The following is a 26,759-nucleotide window of genomic DNA, read 5'->3' on the forward strand; positions in this document are numbered from 1 at the left end:
CACAGCTCTTAAGATTCTCTCCTTTGTCTTGACTTTAGACAACCTAATGACTGTGTGCCTATATGATGATCTTTTTGCTATGAATTTCCTGGGTGTTCTTTGAGCTTCTTGTATTTCGATGTCTGTATCTCTAGCAAGACCAGGGACATTTTCCTCGGTTTTTCCCCCAAATAAGTTTTCCAAACACTTAGATCTCTCTTCTTCCTCAGGAACACGAATTACTCTTAGGTTTCAGAATAACATAATTATTTAACATAATCACACAACTTCTTGGATGCTTTGTTCATTGTTTTTTGAATCTTTTTTCTTTGTCTTTGTCAGATTGGGTTAATTCAAAAGCCTTTTCTTTGAGCTCTGATGTTCTTTCTTCTACTTCTTCAATTATATTGTTGTAACTCTCCAGTTTCTTTTGCATTTCTCTAAGTGTGTTTCATTTCCAGAAACTGTGGATGTTTTTTATTTATGCTGTCTATTTCTCTGGAGATATTTTCATCCATATCCTGTAATATTTTTAAAATGTCTTTAAGTTATTTTTCATCTTTCTCTGGTCCCTCCTTGAACAGCTTAATAATTGACCTTCTAAATTCTTTTCTGGGCAATTCACAGGGTTCTTCTTGGTTTAGATGCATTGCTTGTGACCTAGTGTGGTCTTTGGGGGATGTTAAAGAACCTTGCTTTATCATATTATCAGAATTGTTTTTCTCGTTCCTTCTCATTTGGGTAGACTATGTCAGAGGAACATTCTGTGGCTCAAGGGCTGCTGTTCAGATTCTTTTCTTCCACTGGGTGATCCCTTGATGTGGTGTTCTCCCCATCAGGAATGGGGTTTCCTGAGCACCAGACTGCAGTGATTGTTATTTGCTCTTCTGGGTCTAGCCACCCAGCAGAGCTACCAGACTCTGTGCTGGTACTGGGGAGTGTCTGCAAAGAGTCCTGTGATATGATCCGTCTTCAGTTCTCTCACTCATGGATACCAGCACCTATTCCAGTGGAGGCAGGAGGGGAGCTGAAGTGGATTCTGTGAGGATCCTTGATTGTAGTTTTTTTTATGGCCCTGGTTTTCTCAAATGCCATTTGTGCTAACAGTGAAGCTATTACGTGGACAAACTCAGGACCTCTGGTTAGCCAGGATGTCCCAGGCAGTGGAATTAGCTGTTGTTTTCTCCTTTCTTGGAGCAGGGTTGTTCTTTTATGTGTTGTTGTAACAGCTTGAGTTGGTTGGCCTCTAGCCAGGAGGTGGGGCTTTCAAGAGAGCATCAGCTGTGGTAGTATAGTGGGGATTCAATCTTTCCCTAGGGTCACCTGGATAAGTATTCTGGTTTCTCAGGTAATGGGCAGGGACATAGAGCTCCCAGGAGATTTTATCTTCAGCTACCATGGCGTGTAGAGAAAGGCCATCAGGGCAGGTTAGGCATGTCTGAGCTCAGACTCTCCTTGTGTGGGGCTTGCTGTGGTTGCTGTGGGAAATGGGGCTGTGGTTCTCAGGCTAATGGAGTTATGTTCCCAGGAGGATTATAGCTGCCTCTGCTACATCATATAGGTCACCAGGGAAGTGGAGAAAAGCCAGCAGTGACAGACCTCCCCCAACTCCCATGCAGCCAGCAAGGCCAGTCTCACTCTCACTGAGCCCCACCAACAGCACCTAGTCTATATCCAGGAAGCCGGTTTGCAGGGCTGACATCTTGCCTTGCTACAAGCGTCCCCACGGAGAAAGCAAGCAGGGCTTTCAGGCCTTGGCCCTCCCTGCCTGCCACAGCTTCTGTGCTCATATCTGTACTTCCCGTTCACCTCCCTGGATTATGTCCAAGAAAATTCATGCTCAGTTGAAATTATAACAAAGTTCAGCAGTTTCCTTCTCCCTGTGGCCCTTCTCCAAGGAACCCTTGAAATAAAGAGAGCCCTAGTGACAAGGAAAAGGCTAGCCTGGGCTTCCCTGAAGACTGAGTGCCTACAGGGTTCTTCCCACTGCTTTCTCTACTTTTATATTTCTCTTGGCTCTCCAAATTTGTTTCAGCTCTAAGGTTAAATCCTTTTCCCATGATCAGAATTTTCAGATTCCCCAGTGAGGATGCGTGTTCAGAGGTGGACTTTCCCCCTCTCACACTTTGGGCACTCACAGGTTTTGGCTGTCTCATGGAGCTTGCAGTGGCAAGATGCTTCTTTCAAAGAATCTGTGAATTCTTTCTGCTTTCCTGGTATGTTCCTGTGGTAGTTCTTAGAGCAAAAGTTCATGGTGTGAGTCTCCACATGTTTTGTCCATCCAAGTGAGAGCTGCAAGTTGGTCCTGCCTCCTATCTGCGATTTTTTTTGTCTGGTTTTAATTCTGATGGTTAATTTTATGTGTCAACTTGACTGAGTCATAGGGTGCCCAGATATTTGGTTAAACATTAATTCTAAGTGTCTTTGTGAGAGTGTTTCTGGGTGAGATTAGCATTTGAATCAGTAGACTGAGTAAAGCAGATTGTCTTCCCCAATGTGGGTAGGCTTCATCCAATCCTTTGAGGACCTGAATAGGATAAAAATTCAGAGGAAGGGAGAATTTGTTCTCTCTGCCTGACTGCATGAGATAAGACATCAGTCCATCCTTAGACTGGGACTTATGTGATCAGGTTTCCTGGTTCTCAGAACTTTGGACTCAAAATGAAACTTACACTTTTGGCTCTCAGGTTCTCAGGAGGCCTTTGGACTTGGAGTAGAACTTATACCATTGTTTCTCCTAGTGCTTACACTTTGGGCTCAAAGTAGAACTACACCACCACCTTTCCTGGGTCTCCAGCTTGCTGATGGCAGACAGTGGGACTTCTTAGCCTCCATAATTATGTGAGCTAATTCCTCAATGTAAATAATAATAATTTATATACATATATCTTATTGTTATTTTTCTATAGAGAACCCTACTGATAGTGATTCCAAAGAAACAGAATTTTAGGAATGAGTTTTCTGAATTGGTTCTGAAGTTTCTGGAATTGGCTCTTCAATCTTATTAGTTTTGATGATGCTAATGACACTGTATCAAGTAATAAAGAGTGACACTGTATCAAGTAATAAAGAGAGCACTGGTAATCTGTGGCATGATCTGGCAATGGAAATATGCAAAGTATCTTCAATAGATGCTCTTAATCAACTATTTATGAGAAGCAAGTAGCTGGGTGACTATATATGATAATTTTTAACATTTTTGAAAAACTAATGAATAAAATGAGGTTGGCTTGTAGCTTCTAACATGATTGAAAAAAGTGCGAAAAGAAAAAGATCAGTTTAGGAATTCCCAGCCAAAGTGCTGGATAAATGACCTGAAAGCTTCTATGTATCTCCTAAAGGAGATGCTTCTTGCATGTAGCCACAGGACTGAGATTGCTGAAAACCACAGAATTTCATCTGTAAATAGCTGAATTACAATGATAGTTGAACTCCCAGTCTTGCAGGGTATCTACTGTTAAAATGAGGGCACTGATTTGGAAAGAATTGGATCCTGTAAGTTAGGATGGGGATGTGTGGGAAGACCCTTATGAAGCCAGGGATACTGAGTGCCTAAATTCCAATGCATCTTCTTTGCCAGGAGAGGAGGCCTCCCTGCAACCAATGGAAGCAGCTTACAACTGCCCGTGGTATTGGCCTCTCCAATCCTGTCTGAAGGGATCAACACTGCATTGCTTGAGGAAACTCAGGCCACTATACAGGACAATGTTGATTCTCCTCTGGACCCACCGTCTTTGCTTCTAAGACCTATAATAGGAATCAAGCCCTAACAGATCCCTAAAGGTAAGGTACAAAGTGTGACCCACAAAGACATGTACTACACTCCAAAAGAACTACTCAAATTTTCCAATTTATACAGCTAGAAATCTAGGGAACACATGTGGAAACAAATACTAATGTTGGAAAAAACATAAAGTTGAATCTGGTCAAATTTATTGATAGGGGCCTACTAAGCAGAGATTCTGATTTTAATGTTGCAGCTCAGGGAGTTGGAAAACATTCTAACAATTTGGTTGGTTGGTTTGCTAAAACATGATGAAAAGGTGGCCCACAGTGAGTAAATTGGAAATGCTGGACCTGCCTTGGTTTAATGTTGAGAGGAGGATTCAAAGGCTTAAGGAGAATGGAAGGTTAGAATAGTTCTGCTCACTCACACTGGGAAGGAATAGAAAATGTACCTTTCACTAACACTGTGAGAAATACATTTGTAAAGAGAGCCCTCGTGACAAGGAAATTTGGAAAAGAAGTGTGTGGAAAGACCTCTCTGAATGGAAAAAAAAGTGTGAAGATATTTGTGCCTCGTGTGAATGCTCACTCATGTTTGATCACATGTCTTACTCCATTTGGGGCTGCTCTAACAAAATACCATGGACTGGGTAGCTTCTAAACAACAAATTTATTCTCATGGCTCTCGAGGCTTGGAGTTCCAAGATCAAGGTACCAAGAGCTTTAGTGCTGGTGCGGGCCTCTTTTATAGACAGTGCTTTCTTGCTGTGCCCTCTCACGGTGAAAGGGGCAAAGCAGCTCTCTGGAACCTTATTGTAAGGACACTAATCCCATTCATGAGGGTTCTACCGCTTAACCACCTCCCCAAAGATCTCACCTCCTAATATCATCCCCTTGGGGACAGGGGCACACAAACATTCAGAAAATAGCACTATAGAAGAGAAGGATTTTAATAATCAAACAGACAGAATGACCTGTTTTTGATTACCAGTCAGCATCTTTTCCCACCCACTCCAGTTACTGCCCAATGGGCTCATGAACAAAGTGGCCATGGTGGCAGGGATGGAGGTTACATGGCTCAGCAATATGGACTTTCACTCACCAAGGCTGACCTGCCTACTGCCATTCCTGACTACCCAATCTGCTAACAGCAGAGACCAACACTCAGCACCTGATATAGCACCTTCTCTGGGGTGATGAGCCATCAACCTGGTATCAGGTTGATTACATTGGAGTGCTTCTATGATGGAAGAGGCAGTGTTTTGTCCTTACTGGAATAGACACTTTGGATACAGATTTGTCTTCCCTGCATGCTACGCTTCCACCAAAAGTACCATCCATGGACTTACAAAATGCCTTATCCACCATCATGATATTCCACACAGCATTACACCTGATCAAGGAACTCGTTTCACAGCAAGAGAAGTGCTGCAATAGGCCCGTGCTTGTGGAATTTACTGGTGTTACCATGTTCCCCATCATCCTGAAGCAGCTGGCGTGACAGAGTGGTGACATGGTCTTTTGAAGTGTCAGTTACAGTGCCAGTTAGGTGTCAATACCTTTCAGGGCTGGGGCAAGGTTTTCCCCAAAGCTGTATATGCTCTGAATCAGTGTCCAATAGATGATGCTGATTCTCTGTTAGGATTCACAGGTCCAGAAATGAAGGGGTGGAAATGGGAGTGGTACCACTCACCATTACCCTAAGTGACCCACTAACAAAATGTTTTCTTCCTGTTCCTGCAACCTTGTGCTTTGCTAGCCTAGAGGTGTTAGTCCCAGAGAGAGGAATGCTTCCACCAGGAGACACAACAATGATTCCACTGAACTGGAAGTTAAGACTGCCATCTAGTCACTTTGGAATCCTCATATCTCTGAATCAGTAGGACAAGAGGCAGGTGCAATGTTGGCTGGGATAACTGATCCAGATTACGAAGTGTATATTAGGTTTCATAGTGCAATTTTGTTAGTGGGTAACTAAGGGTAATGGTGAGTGCTGCCACTTCCATTTCCACCCCTTGAGTCCTGGGTGGAAATCAAGGGGTGGAAATGGGAGTGTAAACTGGTATAATAGACTTTTAGACTATTAAGTGTAAATTGGACTATTACTACTCTGCAATGGAGGAAATAAAGAGTATGTTAAGAATACAGGAAGTGCCTTAGGGCATCTCTTAGTGTTACCATGCCTAGTGATTAGGTCAATGGAAAACCACAACAATCCAATTCAGGCAGGACTATTAATGACCCAGACTCTTCAGAACTGAAGATTTGGGTCACCACATCAGGTAAAAAACCAGTACCAGCTGAGGTGTTTGCTAAAGGCAAAGGGAGTACAGAATGGATGGTGGGAGAAAGTAGCTATAAATACCAGCTATGACCATATGACCAGTTACGGAAACAAGGTCTGTTAATGTTATGGGTGTTTCCTTCTAATTTTGTTATGAATACAATTGTATGTGTGTATCTCAAATATCTTTGTTTTCTTCCTTCTCTTATTCCCTTATCATGTAATATAAGGTGTATTGACTTTACATCATAGTATTTAAGTATTGTTAATTTTATATCATAGTATTTAAATCGTTTTTAACAAAATAGCAAGGAGAAAAGTAAACTCACTTAAGAATACCTATTCTTCTGTGGAAGGGGTTAGTGTGTTTTCAGTTGAATGCATGATACTTGTATCATGTTAAGTAAAACTGTAACCTTGTTATTGTCTTTAAGTGGAGAGTATGGTTTAAGGAGATGTGTATGGGTGCCAAGTTGACAAGGGCTGGACTTGTGATAGTTAATTTTGTGTGTCGACTTTACTGGGTCATGGGGTACCTAGATATTTGGTTAAATATTATTTCTAGGTGTCTCTGTGAAGGTGTTTCTGGGTGAGATTAGCATTCAAATCTAGACTGTGCAAAGCAGACTGTCTTCTCCAATGCAGGTGGGCCTCATCCAATCCTTTGAGGACCTGAACAGAACAAAAATGTAGAGGATGAGAGAATTTACTCTTCTTGCCTGACTGCATGAGCTGGGACATCAGTTTTCTGCCATGAGATTGGGGCTTACACCATCAGCACTACTGGTTCTCAAACCATTTAATTCAGACTATAATTACATTACCAGCTTCCCTGATTCTCCAGCTTGCAGATGGCAAACCATGGGACTTCTCAGGTTCCATAATCATTTGCTGATTCCTCATAATCTCTCTCTCTCTCTCTCTGTATATATGTATACACACACACACACAACACACACACGCACACACACACACACATATACACATAATTCTATTGGCTCTATTTATCTGGAGAACGCTGACTAATACACATGGCTAAATCCTTATCATTTAAGTCTTCAAATGGTATTTCCTCAGAGAAGCCTTTCCTATTATTGCCTATCCCGGGAGCTGCAAATACCTCAAGGTTCCAGCGAATAGTCAGTAGCAAAGGTACCATGGTAAGTACCATTACCCAAATTCAACAATTATCAACACTGTGTCATTTTTGTTTCACCTATCTCTTCAACTGGCTTTTTACTTGATCATTTTAAACAAATCCCAAACACTGTGTCACTTCAAACCATAAATATTTCCATATGCATGAAGATTTTTAAAAATCATAACCACTATATTATTGCTCTAACAAAATTAACAGCAAGTCCTTAATATCATATAATACCAAGAACATAGTAAAATTTCCCCAATTGCCATATATCTTAATAAATATTTGCTGAATAAATGATGAACAAATGAATATGTGTCTGAGAGTAAACTTTCTAAAGCCTTGAAATGTGAAATAAAATTATCCTTATTAGAAACATTAGGATGACATATCAGAAGAACTATGGTTTTCAAACTTTTTAACATATTCCCCATAACTCTGTAGGTTTTCAAAATTTAAAAGGTGGAGAATTAGTTCAGCAAGTACTGTTTTAGTCATTCAGATGAAACCTAAGAGTAAAATTCTGTATTGGATATTTACTAACGAAAAAAGAAGATATGTCTTTGCACAGATCCTTATACAGTAAAATTCATAGCAGATTGACTCATAATAACTAAACACTAGAAACAACCCAAATATGTATCAACTAGTGAATGGATAAACTTTGATACATTCATACAATGTAATGCTACTCAGCAATAAAAAAATACACAAAAAAGATGGATGAATCTTACAAACATTATGTTGAATAACAAGAAGCCAGATGCAAGAGTATATACTCTGTGATTCCAATTAAATAAAATTTGAGAGCAGACAAAACTAATTTATAGTGAAAAGCTATCAGAATAGTGGTTGTCTGTGGGGAGTAGGGTGGGGTGGGATTGACTGGAAATGAGGCATGACGGAACTTTCTGAGGTGATGGCAATTTTATTGGGGGTTTAGTTACACAGATGTGTACAGTTTTCAAAACACACGGAATTGTACACTTAAGATTATGCATGTGTTTGTATGTACATTTTACCAAAACAGAATAAAATATTTAGGTAGATATCTTACTGATGTCAGCTATTTACTTTGAAATGCATCAGAAAAATAAGATGGCTTGACGAAAGATAGAGATATGCATATGTGGACAGATATGTGATAAAGCAACACAGAAAAATGTTAGCAGTAGAATCCAGTTTGGGGTATACAGGTGTTTACTATACAATTCTTCCAGCTTTGATATGTGTTTAAAATTTAAAAAAAATAAAATGTAGAGAAAAATCTCCATAGCGGTTTTCAGAAGATGGGAGGATAAAAAAGGGGCTAGTTTGAGAACATATATGACTTAGCCTTTCTGAGATACTTGCTGAGCTGCCTCTCTAGCTGCCTTTGAATGAACTGACCTCCACTTCCAGTTCTTGTGTAAACCGGTAGCTTTTTGGCCATATCAACAAGCATCTGCTTCTGGACCTCAGGTCTCTCTTCATTTTCATAGCGCTCCTTGTCTGTGTAGGACAAGTGGAACTGGAAGCAGGAGTGAAAGGTAAGACTTTATTATCTAAGGTTAATAGAAAAGATTAAAACCAACAACAATAACTACTTTAATGAAATTATTTGTTACCTACCCTTGAAGCTCAGGTACCACTTTGTCTTAAAATGTTCTCTGGATAATTATTTCAATAATCTGGCTTTTATCTCAATCATCAAAAGCATGAGATATGTGTATTGTTTTATAAAGAAAATAAAACAGAGAGATTAAGTAACTTGCCTAAAGTTGCACTCAATCAACTAACAAGTGGCAATGTTGGACTTCAAACTCAATTCATCTGATTTCAATACTTGTCCCTTTCCATTGATTCATAATATGATGTTGCATACAGATGTGTAACATATTTTTGCCAGGGCCCTGTTGATAATTAACCATGCTTATCAAGTTGCAAGAGTTTTCATAGATGACACTGATAACACCCTTGGAGAAGCTGGATGAGACTGCTTGTAACATTGTCTGCATATTCTAATCATGTAAATAGGTGGAAATTTAGATATTCTCACTATTGAATACTTTTTTAGTCTGGTATGGAGCTTGTTGCTGCAATGGTGCCATATTTTGCTAATCTTGCAAAATATATACCAATGATCTTCAAAAGTAATATGAACCTGAAAGCATTTATTCTATCTGTGCCAAAGGGTAGACTGAGTTGAAAAAAAGGATATGGGGTCAAAATTTCTCGGTTTAAGTCTCATGTCTATCACTTAATAGAAAATCACTTTGCAAAATCAGACATTCTCAATCTGTTTCTTCGTCTGTAAAATAGAAGAAATAATATCTACTTCATAATATTGGTGCAGAAGTGCCGGATAATAATAGGTAAATAAAAATCTCCTTTAGAAGTCTAATTTTTGAATTGTTTAAAAATATTTGACGTTGCTGCTGGAGATTTTGTCACCACTAGGCCTGCCTTACAAGAGCTCCTGAAGGAAGCACTAAACATGGAAAGGAACAACTGGTACCAGCCACTGCAAAAACATGCCAAATTATAAACTCCATCAACTAACAGGCAAAATAACCAAGTAACATCATAATGACAGGATCAAATTCACACATAACAATATTAACCTTAAATATAAATGGGCTAAATGCCCCAATTAAAAGACAAAGACTGGCAAACTGGATAAAGAGTCAAGACCCATCAGTGTGCTGTATTCAGGAGACCCATCTCACGTGCAGAGACACATATAGGCTCAAAATAAAGGGATGGAGGAAGATCTACCAAGCACATGGAAAGCAAAAAAAAAAAAAAAAAAAAAAAACAAACAGCAACAAAAAAACAAAAACCAAAAAAAAAGGAGGGGTTGCAATCCTAGTCTCTGATAAAACAGACTTTATCCGTTTTTTTTTTTTTAACCAACAAAGATCAAAAGAGACAACGAAGCCCATTACATAATGGTAAAGGGATCAATTCAACAAAAAGAGCTAACTATCCTAAATATATATATACACCCAATACAGGAGCACCCAGATTCATAAAGCAAGTCCTGAGAGACCTAAAAAGAGACTAAGACTCCACACAATAATAATGGGAGACTTTAATACCCCACTGTCAACATTAGAAAGATCAACGAGACAGAAGGTTAACAAGGATATCCAGGACTTGAACTGAGCTCTGCACCTAGCAGACCTAATAGACATCTACAGAACTCTCCACCCCAAATCAAGAGAATATACACTCTTCTCAGCACCACATCGCACTTATTCCAAAATTGACCACATAGTTGGAAGTAAAGCACTCCTCAAACATAAAAGAACAGAAATCATAACAAACTGTCTCTCCGACCACAGTGCAATCATATTAGAACTCAGGATTAAGAAACTCACTCAAAACCGCACAACTGCATGGAAACTAAACAACCTACTCCTGAATGACTACTGGGTAAATAACGAAATGAAGGCAGAAATAAAGATGTTATTTGAAGCCAATGAGAACAAAGACACAACGTACCAGAATCTCTGGGACACATTTAAAGCAGTGTGTATAGGGAAATTTAGAGCACTTAAATGCCCACAAGAGAAAGAAGGAAAGATCTAAAATCGACACCCTGACATCACAATTGAAAGAACTAGAGAAACAAGAGCAAACAAATTCAAAAGCTAGCAGAAGTCAAGAAATAACTAAGATAAGAGCAGAACTGAAGGAGACAGAGACACAAAAAAACCCTTCCAAAAAATCAATGAATCCAGGAGATGGTTTTTTTGAAAAGATCAACAAAAGTGATAGACTGCTAGAATGCTAGCAAGACTAATAAAGAAGAAAAGAGACACAATAAAAAATGATAAAGGGGATATCACCACCGATCCCACAGAAATACAAACTACCATCAGAATATACTATAAACACCTCTACAAAAATAAACTAGAAAATCTAGAAGAAATGGATAAATTCCTGGACATATACATCCTCCCAAGACCAAACCAGGAAGAAGCTGAATCTCTGAATAGACCAATAACAGGCTCTGAAATTGAGGCAATAATTAATAGCCTACCGACCAAAAAAAGTCCAGGACCAGACAGATTCACAGCCAAATTCTACCAGAAGTATAAAGGGGAGCTGATACCATTCCTTCTGAAACTATTCCAATCAATAGAAAAAGAGGGAATCCTCCCTAACTCATTCTATGAGGCCAGCATCATTGTGATACCAAAGGCTGGCAGTGACACAATAAAAAAAGAGAATTTTAGACCAATATCCCTGATGAACATCGATGTAAAAATCCTCAATAAAATACTGGCAAACCGAATCCAGCAGCACATCAAAAAGCTTATCCACCAAGATCAAGTTGGCTACATTCCTGGGATGCAGGGCTGGTTCAACAAATGCAAATGAATAAACATAATCCATCATATAAACAGAACCAAAGACAAAAACCACATGATTATCTCAATAGATGCACAAAAGGCCTTTGACAAAATTCAACAGTCCTTCATGCTAAAAACACTCAATAAACTAGGTATTGATGGAACATATCTCAAAATAATAAGAGCTATTTATGACAAACCCACAGCCAGTATCATACTCAATGGGCAAAAACTAGAAGCAATCCCTTTGAAAACTAGCACAAGACAGGGATGCCCTCTCTCACCAATCCTATTCAACATCGTATTGGAAGTTCGGGCTAAGGCAATCAGGCAAGAGAAAGAAATAAATGGTATTCAATTAGGAAAAGAGGAAGTCAAATTGTCCCTGTTTGCAGATGACATGATTGTATATTTAGAAAACCCCATCGTCTCAGCCCAAAATCTCCATTTAAGTTGATAAGCAACTTCAAACAAAGTCTCAGGATACAAAATGAATGTGCAAATCACAAGCATCCTTATACACCAATAACAGACAGAGAGCCAAATCATGAGTGAACTCCCATTCACAATTGCTACAAAGAGAATAAAATACCTAGGAATCTTAATCCAGTCTACCATTGATGGACATTTGGGTTGGTTCCAAGTCTTTGCTATTGTGAATGGTGCTGCAATAAACATACATGTGCATATGTCTTTACAGTAGCATGATTTATAATCCTTTAGGTATATGCCCAGTAATGGGATGGCTGGGTCAAATGGTATTTCTAGTTCTAGATCCTTGAGGAATCGCCACACTGTCTTCCACAATGGTTGAACTAGTTTACAGTCCCACCAACAGTGTAAAAGTATTCCTATTTCTCCACATCCTCTCCAGTACCTGTTGTTTCCTGACTTTTTATGATTGCCATTCTAACTGGTGTGAGATGGTATCTCTTTGTGGTTTTGATTTGGGATGAGTTAATGGGTGCAGCACACCAACAAGGTACATGTATATATAAATATAACAAATCTACACGTTGTGCAGATGTACCATAGAACTTAAAGTATAATAATACAAAAATAAAAATCAAAAAATACCTAGGAATATAACTTACATGGGACGTGAAGGACCTCTTCAAGGAGAATTGCAAATCACTGCTCAACAAAATAAAATAGGACACAAACCAATGGAAGAACATTCCATGTTCAGGGATAGGAAGAATCAATATCATGAAAACGGCCATACTGCCCAAGTAATTTATAGATTCAATGCCACCCCCAACAAGCTACCAATGACTTTCACAGAATTGGAAAAAGCTACTTTAAAGTTCATATGGAACCAAGAAAGAGCCCACATTGCCAAGACAATCCTAAACCAGAAGAACAAAGCTGGAGGCATCATGCTACCTGACTTCAAACTACACTATAAGGCTACAGTAACCAAAACAGCATGGTACTGGTAACAAAACAGAGATATAGACCAATGGAACAGAACAGGGGCCTCCGAAATAACACCACATATCTATAACCATCTGATCTTTGACAAACCTGACAAAAACAAGAAATGGGAAAAGTATTTCCTATTTAATAAATGGTGCTGGGAAAACCGGCTAGCCATATGTAGAAAGTTGAAACTGGATCCCTTCCTTACACTTTATACAAAAATTAATTCAAGATGGATTAGAGACTTAAATGTTAGACTGAAAACTATAAAAACCCTAGAAGAAAACCTAGGTAATACCATTCAGGTATAAGTAATCTAGAGATGATTTAAAGTATGTAGGAGGCTGTGAATGGGTTATATGCAAATACTATGCCATTTTATATAAGGAATCTGAGCACCTGCAATTTTTGTATCTATGGGAGGTCCTGAAACCAATCCCCTGTGGATACTGAGGAACAACTATATTTATAGGCCAAAAGACATGTAGAAGAATGTTCACTGGAGCTTTATTCATAACACACAAAAATGGAAACAAGCATACTTCAATGGCTGAATGGTTAAATCAAGTGTGATAAAAGGGAATAACTAACAGCAATCAAAGGAATCTACTAAAAACTGCATCAACATGGATAAATTTGAAAAACACTGTGTTGAGTGAAAGGTATACATAGAATAGTACCAACTATGATTCCTTTTTTATGGACTTCGAAAACAGGCAAAACCTATCTACGGTGATAAAAGTTAGAGTAGTAGTTACCTCCGAGAGGAGGCTGATTTGAAAAGAGGCATGAAGATTTATGAGGTACTAGAAATGTTTAAAATTTTAACCTGGATAGTGATTACATAGGTATAATATATGGGGACACATTCATCAAATTATTCTCTTTAAAACTTAATTCTGGGAGTAGAGTCTGTATGTTATACTTCTATAAAATAGCAGAACAAATAATAAAATATTTGAGATAACCTAAATATATCTAACTTAAAAAATTGGAAACATATAAAATCAAACACTCTGTTTTCAGAACCACACCTAGTGGTGCATTTTTATGGTACTGTCATTCTCAGGTAGAGTGAGAATTAAGTACCCTGTGTGGGGTATGTGGAAATATGTAGGGGTATTTTTGGCAATTACAATGAATGTGGTACATTATAGGCAATTAATCCTTAGCCTAGGGTGCTAAAGATTCTCCAATGAACTGAACAAATTCACACACCTATTTTTCCCATTCAAAGGTCAGTAGGTAGTATTGGAGGGGCCTAGATGGCTGATTAGAAGCAGCAGTCCATGGCACTCGCGGAGAGGAATGAAAGTAGTGAGTGAGTTCAGCACCTTCAACTAAAATATACAGGTTTGTGCATTGGGACTGATTAGGCAAACAACTAGACTCATAGAGAATGAAGAAAAGCAGGATGGGGAAACAGCCCTCCCAGGAGTGGTACAGAGCCAAAAAACAAACAAACAAACAAACAAACAAAAAGCCCCACCCCGAGACAAGGGAATTGGTGAATGATTGTGCCACCCTGCTCAGGAAATCATGCTTCTCCCACAGATCACTGCAACCCGCTGATAAGGAGATCCTCTGGTGATCCCATGCCACCAGGGCCTTGGGTCCGATACTCAAAGCTGTGTGGAGTCATGGCAGAGCAGCTGCTCAGCCACACACAGAGACCCGGGAGTTTTACATACTCCAGCCCCAGTATCCCCAGCAAGGTGGGAGATCCATTTGTACATATACCTAAGAAGAGGGCTAAATCCAGGCAGCCAAGCAGTGTCGTTCTGCAGGCCCCACTTCCATGGCACTATACAATCTAAGACACACTGGCTTGTAATTCTAGCCAGCCAACTGCAACAGGCTGAAGTCTGCCTGAGATGGGATAAAGTTCCTGTGGGGAGGGGTGGCTGCCATCTCTGTGGTTCAGTCAGCTCAGCCATTCCAGCCTGCCAGCTTTGGAGAGTGCAAATGGTCCGGAGGAGTAAGGACCCCCCACAATGAAGCATACCTACTTTGCCAGGTTGTGGCCAGGCTGCTTCTTACGCAGGACCCCAATCCATTCCTCCTCACTGGGTGAAGCCTCTCTGTGGGGACTTCAGCCACTCCAGCCAAGGTTATACAGAGAGAGCTCTAATTTCTCCCTGGGACAGAGCTCTTGGGAGGTGGAGGAGCCACCATCTCTGCAGTTCAGTGAACTCAGCCATTTCAGCCTGCTGGTTTTAGAGAGTGAAAATTGTCCCGATGAGGAAGGGTCAGTTTGGAAAATTTTGGACTTATCTATTCATGCTAAATATATACAACACAATGCAGGACAGCTGCTTTGGCAGATTGTGGCCAGACTGCTTCTTTTTTGTTGTTGTTTTGTTTTGTTTTTCTTTCTTTTTCTTTTTCTTTTTTTTTTTTTTTGAGATGAAGTTTCACTCTTGTTGCCCAGGCTGGAGTGCAATGGCACAATCTCGGCTCACTGCAACCTCTGCCTCCCAGGTTCAAGTGATTTTCCTGCCTCAGCCTTCCAAGTAGCTGGGATTACAGGCATGGGCCATGATGCCTGGCTAATTTTGTATTTTTAGTAGAGACGGGGTTTCTCCATGTTGGTCAGGCTGGTCTCGAACTCCCGACCTAAGGTGATCCACCCGCCTCGACCTCCCAAAGTGATGGGATTACAGGCATGAGCCACCGTGCCTGGCCACACTGCTTCTTTAAGTGGGACTCCGACCCATTTCTCCTCACTGGGCAGGACCTCCCTGTGGGGTCTTCAGCCACTCCACCTAGGGTTATAGGGACAGGGTTCTGAACTTTCCCTGGGATAGAGCTCCCATGGGGAGGGGTGGCTGTCATCTCTGTGGTGCAGTTGATTCAGCCATTCCAGTCTGCTGGCTTTGCAGACTTCAAATTTTCTGGACAAGAGTGGATTCCCTCCAGTAGAGCAAACCTGCTCTGCCAAAAAGCAGCCAGACTGCTTCTTTAAGTGGGTTCCTGATTTCATTCTTCCTGATTGGGTGAAACTTCCCAACAGGAGTCTCGAGATACCTCCTATAGGTGCATTTGGGCCAGAAACAGGTCAGTACCCGCCTGGGATGGAGCTTCCAGAGAAAGGAGAAGGCTGCCATCTTTGCTGTTTCACAGTCTTCACTGGTGATACATCCAGGTATGAAAAAAATAAAAATAAAAATGAGGCAAGTAGGGTCTGGAGCAGACCTGCAGCAAACCACAGCAGCCCTATAGGAGAGTGGCCTGACTGTTAAAAGAAAAACAAACAGAAAACAACATCAACAGAAAAGACCCCACAAAAAACTCATTCAAAGGTCAACCTCAAAGATCAAAGGTAGATAAGCTCACAAATATGAGAAATAATCAACACAAAAATGCTGAAAACAAAACGCCAGAGTGTCTCTACCCCTCTCAAATGAAGGCAACACCTCTAGAGCAAGGGCACAGAACTGGGTTGCGGTTAAGATGGCTGAATTGACAGAAGTAGGCTTCAGAAGGTGGGTAATAACAAACTTCACTGAACTAGAAGCAGCATGTTGTAACCCAATGCGAAGAGGCTAAGAATCATGAGAAAACAATACAGGAGCTGATAGCCAGAATAGCCAGTTTAGGGAGGAATATAACGGACCTGATGGAGCTAGAAAACACAATATGACAACTTTACAATGCAATCATAAGTATGAAGAGCAGAATAAATAAAGCAGAGGAAGGAATCTCAGAGCTTGAAGACTATCTTTCTGAAACAAGACAGACAAGAATAGAGAATAAAGAGTAAAATGAATGAATAAAATCTGAGAAATATGGAATCATGTAAAGAGAGCAAACCTACAACTGATTGGGGTACCTGAAAGAGATGGCGTTAATGGAACCAAGTTGGAAAATATATTTCAGGATATCATCCAGGAAAACTTCCCCAGTCTAGCAAGACAGGCCAACATTCAAATTCAGGAAATGCAGAGAACCCCAGTAAGATACTCCATGAGAAGATCAATTCCAAGGCACATAATCATCAGACTCTCCAAGGTTGAAATAAAGAAAATATTCAGGCAGCCAGAGCAACCTCTGCCTCCTGGGTTCAAGCGACTCTCCTGCCTCAGACTCCCAAGTAACTGGGATGACAGGCATGCACCACCATGCCCAGCTAATTTTGTACTTTTAGTAGAGATGGGGTTTCTCCATGTTGGTCAGGCTAGTCTTGAACTCCCTACCTCAGGTGATCTGCCTGCCTTGGCCTCCCAAAGTGCTGGGATTACAGGATGAGCCACACGCTCAGCCCTGGCATAATGTTTTCAAGGTTCATCCGTGTTGTACCATGTATCAGTACTACATTCCTTTTCATGGCTGAATAAAATTCCAGCCAGTGTATGGACACACAACACCTTCATTATCCATTTATTCACTGATGAAAATTTGGACTGTTTCTACCTTTTGGCTATAGTGAATAGTGCTGCTATGAACAGTCATGTATAAGTACTTATTTGAACACTTGTTTTCAATTATTTCGGGTATATATCTAGGAGTGGGATTTCTAGGTCACATGGTAATTATATATTTAACTTCATGAAAATTTGCACAGCTGTTTTCACATCAGTCATACCATTTTACATTCCTAGAAGCAATGTATGAAGATTCTGATTTCTTCACATCCTCACCAAGAGTTATTATTTTTCATTCATTCATTTATTTAATTTGGCTATCCTAGTGGGTATCTATCACAGTCTTGTTTGCATTTCTCTAATAACTAATGATGTCAAGCATCTTTTCATGTGCTTTTTGGCTATTTGTATATATTCTTTGGAGACATGTCTATTCAAATCCTTTCACCAGTTTTAAATTGGGTTGTTTGTTTTCTTGTTGTTTATTTGTAGAAATTCTTGATATATTCTAAACACTTGACACATCAGATACATGACTTGCAAATATTTTCTCCCATTCTTTGGATGATCATCTCACTTTCTTGATAGTGTTGTTTGATGTACAAAAGGATTTTTTAACTTTGATGAAGTCAAATTTATCCATTTTTTCTTTTATTGCTTGTGCTTTTGGTGTCATATCAAATAATTCATTGCCAAATCCAAGATAATAAAGAGTTTCCCCTAAGTTTTATTCAAAGAGTTTTGTAAGTTTAGGTCTTACATTTAATTATTTGGTCCTTTTAAAAATAACGTGATACATATGCGTAACAAAAAACTTAACCATTTTAAAGTATATAGTCAGTAGCATTAAGTACATTCACATTATTGTTCAACCATCACTACCATCCATCTCCAGAACTTTATTCATCTTCCCAAACTGAAATTCTATACTCATTAAACAACTCCACATTTCCCTCTCCTCCCAGTCCTAGCAAAGACCATTCTACTTTTTCTCTGTGAATTCAACTACTTTAGGTACCTCATACAAGTAGAATCATACATATTTGCCTTTTGTTACTGGTTTATTTCACTTAGCATGATGTCCTGAAGTTTCATCCATGTAATAGTATGTGTCAAAATTCCCTTCTCTTTCAAAAGCTGAATAATATTCCATTGTATGTATATACATGATTTTACTTACCAATTCATTTGGGTTGCTTCCACCTTTTGGCTATTGTGAATAGTGCTATAAACATAGGTATACAGCCATCTATTTGAGACTTTGCTGTCAACTCTTTTGGGTATAAACCCAAAAGTGGAATTGCTAGACCCTGTGGTGGTGCTATTTTTAACTATTTGAGGAACCATTATACTGTTTTCCATAGTAGTTACACCATTTTACCATTCCCACCAACAGCCCTCAAATGTTCCAATTTCTTTACATCTTCACCAACACTTGCTGTTTTCCAGTGTTTTTTTTTTTTTTATAGTAAGCCTTTTAATAAAGGTTTTAATAAAGGGTGTGAGGTGGTATCTCATTGTTTTGATTTGCATTAATCTAATGATTAATGATATTCAGCATCTTTTCATGTGCTTCCCTGTGATGGTTAATACTGAGTGTCAACGTGATTGGATTGAAGGATGCAAAGGATCCTGGGTGTGTCTGCAAAGGTGCTGCCAAAGGAGATTAACATTTCACTCAGTGGGATGGGGAAGGCAGACCCACCCTTAATCTGAGTGGGCACCATCTAATCAGCTACCAGCGAATATAAAGCAGGCAGAAAAACGTGAAAAGACTACACTGCCTAGCCTCCAAGGCTACATCTTTCTACCACGCTGGACCCCTCCTGCCCTCGAACATCGGACTCCAAGTTCTTCAGTTTTGGGACTCAGACTGGCTTTCCTTGCTCCTCAGCTTGCAGATGGCCTATTGTGGGCCCTTGTGATTGTATGAGTTAATACTTAACAAACTCCTGAAGTTTCACAGCTTGTGAGAGGCGAGGAGTTTAGTGACACTATACATAATACCTTTGACTATATGTGGAGAACTAAGGAACACAGAATCTTTCTCCCATCCTTCCCCCAAAGAAACATGTGGCCTTTTACCAGGGTAGCTGCATTGGGGAAAGGGAAATGATCAGACATTTTGGGGACTACTGGACACTGGCTCTGAGCTGATGATTCCAGGCAAGTAAAAATGTCATTATGGTCCTCCAGTTAAAGTAGGGGCTTATAGAGGTCAGGTAATTAATGGAGTTTTAGCTCAGGTCCGATTTACAGTGTCCAGTGTCCAGTAGGTCCCTGGACTCATCTTGTGGTCATTTCCCCAGTGCCAGAATGCATAATTGACATAGACATACTTAGCAGCTGGCAGAACCCCACAATGGCTCCCTGATTGGTAGGGTGAGGGTTATTATGGTGGGGAAGGCCAAATGGAAGCCATTAGAGTTGCCTCTACCTAGAAAAATAGTAAATCAAAAACAATATTGCATCCCTGGAGGGACTGTGATTAGTGTCACCATCAAGGACTTGAAAGATGCAGTGGTGGTGATTCCCACTACATCCTCGTTCAACTCTCCAATTTGGCCTGCACAGAAGACAGATGGATTTTGGAGAATTACAGTGGATTATCATAAGCTTCACCGAGTGGTGACTCCAATTGCAGCTGCTGTAACAGATGTGGTTTCATTGCTTGAGCAAATTAACACATCTCCTGGTACCTGGTATGTAGCCATTGACTTGGTAAATGCCTTTTTCTCCATTCCTGTCCATAAGGCCCACCAGACGCAATTTGCCTTCAGCTGGCAAGGTCAGTAACATACCTTTATTGTCCTACCTTAGGAGTATATCAACTCTGTCTTTGTGTCATTATCTTATTCAGAGAGACCTTGATCGTTTTTTGCTTCTGCAAGATATCACACTGGTCCATTACATTGATGATATTATGCTGATTGGATCCAGTGCGCAAGAAGTAGCAAATACACTGGACTCATTGCTGAGACATTTGCATGCCAGAGGATGGGAAATAAATCCGACTAAAATTCAGGGACCTTCTACCTCAGTAAAATTTCTACAGGTCCAGTGGTGTGAGGCCGTCAAAATATTCCTTCTGAGGTGAAGGATAAGTTGCTGCATTTGGCCCCTCCTACAACCAAGAAATCAGCACAATGCCTAGTGGGCCTATTTGGATTTTGGATGCAACACATTCCTCATTTGAGCGTGTTTCTTTGGCCCATTTATTGAGTGACCCAAAAGGCTGCCAGTTTTGAGTTGGGTCCAGAACAGGAAAAGGCTCTGCAACAGGTCCAGGCTGCTGTGCAAGCTGCTCTGCCACTTGGGTTATATGACCCAGCAGATCCAATGGTGCTTGAAGTGTCAGTGGCAGACAGGGATGCTGTTTGGAACCTTTAGCGGGCTCCCACAGGTGAATCACAGCAGAGGCCTCTAGGATTTTGGAGCAAGGCTCTGCCATCTTCTGCAAATAACTACTCTCCTTTTGAGAGACAGCTCTTGGCCTGTTACTGGGCCTTGGTGGAAACTGAACGATTGACTATGGGTGATAAAGTCACCATGTGTCCCGAACTGTCTATCATGAACTGGGCACTCTGTGACCCATCTAGCCATAAAGTGGGTTGTGCACATCAGTATTCTATCATCAAATGAAGTGGTATATATGTGATCATGCTCGAGCAGGTCCTGAAGGCACAAGTTACATGAGAAGGTAGCTCAAATGCCCATGGTCTCCACTCCTGTCATCTTACCTTCTCTCCCCAAGCCTGCACTGATGGCCTCATGGGGGGTTCACTATGATCAGTTGACAGAGGAAGAGATTACTAGGGCCTGGTTCACAGATGGTTCTATATGAAATGCAGGCACCTCCCAAAAGTGGACAGCTGCAGCACTACAGCCCCTTCCTAGGACATCCCAGAAGGACAGCAGTGTAAAGAAATCTTCCCAAGAGGCAGAACTTTGAGCAGCACAGCTGGTTGTGTACTTTGCATGGAGGAAGAAATGGCCACATGTGCAATTATATACTGATTCATGGGCTCTAGCCAATGGTTTGGCTGGATGGTCAGGGATTTGGAAGAAGCATGATTGGAAAATTGGTGACAAAGAAATTTGAGGAAGAGGTATGTGGATGGACTTCTCTGAGTGGTCATAAACTGTGAAGCTATTTGTATCCCATGTGAGTGGTCACCAACGGGTGACTTCAGCAGAGGAGGATTTTAATAATCAAGTGGATAGGGTGACCTGTTCTGTGGACATCACTCAGACTCTTTCCCCAGCCACCCCTGTCATCGCCCAATGGGCCCATGAAAAAAGTGGCTGTGGTGGCAACGATGGAGGTTATGCATGGGCTCAGTGACATGGACCTCCACTCACCAAGGTCGACTTGGCTATGGCCACTGCTGAGTGCCCAATTTTGCCAGCAGCAGAGACCAATACTCAGCATTCAAACTGGCACCATTCCTCGGGGTGATCAGTCAGCTACCTGGTGGCAGGTTGATTATATTGGACTTCATTTATCAGGAACAGGCAGAGGTTTTTCCTCACTGGAATAGATATTTACTCTGAATATAGGTTTGCCTATCCTGCACACAATGCTTCTGTCAATACTATAATCCATGGACTCATGGAATTCCTTATCCACCATCATGGTAATCCACACAGCACTGCCTCTGACCAACACACTCACTTTACGGCTAAAGAGGCAGTGGGCTCATGCTCATGGAATTCCCATGTTCCCTATCATTCTGAAGTAGTCGGATTGATAGAACGGTGGAATGGCCTTTTGAAATCACAATTACAATGTCGACTAGGTGACAATACTTTGCAGAGCTGGGGCACAGTTCTCCAGAAGGCCATGTATGCTTTGAATCAGCGTCCAATATATGGTACTCTTTCTTGCATAGGCAGGATTCATGTGTCCAGAAATCAAGTGGTGGAAGTGGAAGTGGCACCACTCACTATCACCCCTAGTGATCCACTAGCAAAATTTTTGCTTCCTGTTCCCACAACATTACGTTCTGCTTGCCAAGAGGTCTTTGTTCCAGATGGAGGAACACTGCCACCAGGAGACACAACAATGACTCCATTAAACTGGAAGTTAAGATTGCCTGGACACTTTGGGCTCCTCTTACTTTTAAATCAACAAGCTAAGAATGGAGCTATAGTGTTCCCTGGGGTGACTGACCCAGACTATCAAGATGAAATCAGTTTACTACTCCACAACAGAGGTAAGAAAGAGTGTGCATGTAATACAGGAGTAGAAGAAGGTGGTCATCAATTCCAGCTACAACCACATGACCAGTTGCAGAAACAAGAACTATAATTGTCATATTTCCTCCTTCTTTTCTTAATAACATATTTGTGCATGTATACACTTGTACTAAGAAAATATCTTCCTTCTATTTCCTTTTTCCTTTACCATGTGACATAAGATTTATTGACTTCATATCAGCATTTAAGTACTGTTAGCTTTATGTAATAGCATTTGTTTTGGGTATTGGTGCATTTCGGGTTGCATGAAGGATAGTTGTATCATGTCAGGCATAATTGTGACCTTATTATTGTCTTTATTTGAAGATTATGTATGATCTCAGGAGATGTGTATGGTTTCAACTTGACAAGGGGTGGACTTGTGATGGTTAATACTGAGTGTCAACTTGATTGGATTGAAGGATGTAAAGTATTGATCCTGGGTGTGTCTGTAAGGGTGCTGCCATAGGAGATTAACATTTGAGTCAGCAGGCTTGGGAAGGCAGACCCACCCTTAATCTGGGTGGGCACCATCAAATCAGCTGCCAGTAAACATAAAGCAGGCAGAAAAATGTGAAGACTAGACTGGCCTACCCTCCAAGCCTACATCTTTCTCCTGTGCTGGAATTTCATACCCTCGAATATCGGACTCCAAGTTCTTCAGTTTTGGGACTCAGACTGGCTTTCCTTGCTCCTCAGCTTGCTGATGGCTTATTGTGGGATCTTGTGATTGTGTGAATTAATACTTAATAAACTCCCCTTTATATATGTACTTCTATTATACTTTTATATACTCCCATATATGTGTGTGTGTATATAATCCCCTTTATATATGTATATTATATATGTATTATATATATAATATTATATACTACTAGTTCTGTCCATCTAGAGAACCCTGACTAAAATATTCCTGATCATTGAGATATCTTCTTTGGAGAACTGTCAAGTTCTTTACCCATTTTAAAACTGATCTGCACATATAACCCTTGAAACTAAAATAAATATTGAATTTATTTTAAAAAATGAGTTTTTTGTTTAGTTGTAGTTTTTAAATATTCTGTATATTAACTCTTAATCTAAAATATGACATATTTTCTGCTATTCTGTAGGCTGCCTTTTCACTCTTTTAAATGTATCCTTTGACATACGAAAATGTTTAATTATGATGTAGTCCAATTTATGTATGTTTACTTTTTTACAGTGTTGGTGTCATATCCAAGAAATTGCCAAACCAATGTTATAAAAATATTCCTCTGTGTTTTTTTTTCTAAGTTTTATAATCCTAGCTCTTAAGTTTAGATCTTGGATCTATTTTGAGTTAATTTTTGTATATGGTGTGAGGTAAGGGTTCTATATAATTCTTTTGGATATGGACATCCAGTTATCCCAACACCACTTGTTGAAGACTGTGCATTCTCCATTAGAATGCTTTCAGCATGGTTGTTGAAGATTTCTGACCAAATATGCGAGTGTTTGTTGTTGGGCTCTTTATCCTATTTCACTGGTCTACATATCTGGCCTTATGCCTGTACCACATAGTTTTTATTACTGTAGCTTTGTAGTAAATTCTGAAATAAGTAAGTGTGAAGCTACAACTTTGTTCTTTTTCAAGACTGTTTTGGGTATGTGGGATCTCTTGATATTCCATATAAATTTTAGAAAATGATTATTTTATTTCTGCAAAAAAATCATTGGGATTTTGATATAAATTGCATTAAATCTATAGAATGATTTGGTTAGTGTTTACATTTTAACAATATTAACTCTTCCAATTCATGAATACGGGATGCCTTTCCCTTTATTCACGTCTAATTTCCTTCAGTGACATTTTTTAGTTTTCACTTTAGAAGTCTTTCACCTTTTTGATTATGTTTATTCCTAAGTATTTTATTATTTTTGGTGCTGTTATAAATAAAATTGATTTTTTAGTTTCCTTTCAGATTGTTCATTGTTAGCATATCAAAACATAATTGGTTTTGTGTGATGTGGTGATTTTGTATCCTGCAACTTTGCTGAATTCATTTATTATTTATAATAGTTTTTTACATGTAGAATATTTACAGTTTTCTATATGTAAGATCACACCTACAAACAGAGATAATTTTACTTCTTCCTGTTCAATTTCAATGCCTTTTATTGGATTTTCTTGCCTACTTGCACTGGCCAGAGGAAGCATTTCTTATTTTTTTTAAAGAAATTTGGGAAGGATTGATGTTAACTATTCCTTAAATATTTGATAGAATTCATCTGTGAAGCCTTCTGGTCCTTGGGTTTTCTTTGGTGGCAGGTTTTTGATTATTAATTCTATATCTTTACTTGTTAAAAATCTATTCAGATTTTTTATTTCTTCTTGAGTCAGTTTTGGCAGTTTGTGTCTTTCTAAAAGTTTTTCCATTTCATCTAGGTTATCAAATTTTGGGGCACATAATTCTTCATATTATTTTCTTATAATTCAATTTATTTAAAGTTGGTAGTAACACCTCCACTTTCACTTTTGATATTAGTAACTTATGTCTTCTTTTTTTCCTCCCTCCTTCCCTTCCTTTGTTCCTTCTTTCCTTTCTTCCCTCCCTCCCTTCCTTTCTAATATAAGTAATTTGTGCCTGTACTCTTTTTATCTTCCTTTCTCCTCCCTTCCCTCTCTTCTCCTCTCCTCCTCTTCCTCCCCTTCCTTCCCTTCTCTCCTCTTTTCCCTTCTCTTCCCTCCTTTCCTTTTCAGTCTAGCTAAATAAAGGTTTGACAATTTTGTTAACCTTTTTAGAGTCTCACTTCTGGTTTTGTTGGGTGTCTATATTATTTTCTATTCCATATTTTGTTTACTTCTGTTCTAATCTTTATTATTTCCTTCTGATTACTTTGGTTTTAGATTGCTATTTATTTATTTTTTTTTAAGTTGTAAAGTCAGACCATTTTGAAAGTTTTATCCTGTTTAAATGTAGGTGTTTACAGCCATAAATTTTTCTCTGAGTACTGCTTTATTGCATCCCCTAATTTCTGGTAAGTTTTTTTCTTGTTTTCATTCATCTCAAAATATTTTCTAATTTCCCTTATGCTTTCTTATTTGATTCATTTGTTAAGCATGTGTTTAATTTCCACATATTTATGAAACTGTAGCTTTCTTTGTGTTATTGATTTCTGGTTTCATTCCATCACAGTCAGAGAAAGATATTTTGTATGATTTCAGTCTTTTATATTTATTGAGTCTTGTATTATGGCCTAACATAGTCTATACTGGAAAATGTTCCATGTACACTTAGGAAGAAAGTACATTTTGCTCTTTTTGGGTGGAGTGATCTATACAGGTGTGTTATACATAGCTCATGTGGTGGTGTTCAAATTCTCCATTTCCTTATTGACCTTCTGTTTAGTTATTCTGTCCATTAATGCAAGTGGAGTACTGAAGTCTCCAACTATTACTATGTAACTGTTATTGTGTATTTTTTTTCTTTACTTCTGTTGGTTTTTTCGTCTTATAATTTGGGGCTCTCTTATTACATGCATATATTTTATAACTGTCACATATTCTTGATAAATTGACTCTTTTGTAAATATATAATGTCCTTCTTTGTCTCTTGTAACCTTTTTTTTACTAAAAAAGTCTTTGTTGTATGATATTAATATAACCACCCTTGCTCTGTTTTGATTACTATTTACTAGGAATATCTTTTTCTAGCTTTACATTTTCAACCTATTTATGTCTCTGGTTCTAAAGTTAGATTTTGTAAACAGTATAAAGGTAAATCACAATTTTTTATCCATTCTGTCAATCTCAACCTTTTAATTGAATAGTTTAATCCATTTATGTTTCAAGCAGTTACTTATTATGAATAACTTCTATCATTTTCCTCTTTATTTTCTTCATATCTCATATCTCTTACATTCCTCAATTCCTACATTATTGCTTTTCTCTGTAGTTAACTTTATTTTTCTTGTGCATCATTTTGGTTTCATTAAGGAGACAGTATTTTTCCCAATGTTCAGAGGCTGGAAAGTTTCCCCTATTGTTCTTTTTCTACTTTGGAACCTACCTTAATTTAGAGTAGTTACACATTACAAATACCTAACATAATCACAAATTATTTCATGAACACTTACAAATATTGCATGAAACACTTGTATTTAAGGTAACACAGTCTGAAAATGATTGATTTAACTATTGTGCTTTTTTCTCATTTGTATTTCAGAGTCTCACTGGAATGAAATAACAGCACTAAATAAATAAAACAATCACTAAAATAATAGTTTCATAGAATTGAATT

At 39.1% G+C, this 26,759-nt stretch overlaps 1 protein-coding gene across 10 annotated transcripts in view; it reads right to left on the minus strand.

Annotated features, from left to right (window-relative positions):
- The window catches only part of ZDHHC15 (zDHHC palmitoyltransferase 15), a 190,657-nt gene that overhangs the window by 112,691 nt on the left and 51,207 nt on the right, over positions 1–26,759 (minus strand). For 7 of the 10 annotated variants that reach the window (XR_012430285.1, XR_012430284.1, XM_065537823.2 and 4 more), the window contains one exon: positions 8,523–8,643. The exons of the other annotated variants lie outside the window; for them this stretch is intronic. Coding sequence is in view for 5 of the 7 variants with exons in the window: in XM_065537823.2 (XP_065393895.1) it covers positions 8,523–8,643 (121 nt within the window). In the remaining 2 variants the exon portion in view is untranslated. The remainder of the gene's footprint in view (positions 1–8,522; positions 8,644–26,759) is intronic. 10 annotated transcript variants of the gene reach the window in all.

The sequence above is a fragment of the Macaca fascicularis genome, chromosome X, assembly GCF_037993035.2.
Source record: "Macaca fascicularis isolate 582-1 chromosome X, T2T-MFA8v1.1".
NCBI lineage: Eukaryota > Metazoa > Chordata > Mammalia > Primates > Cercopithecidae > Macaca > Macaca fascicularis.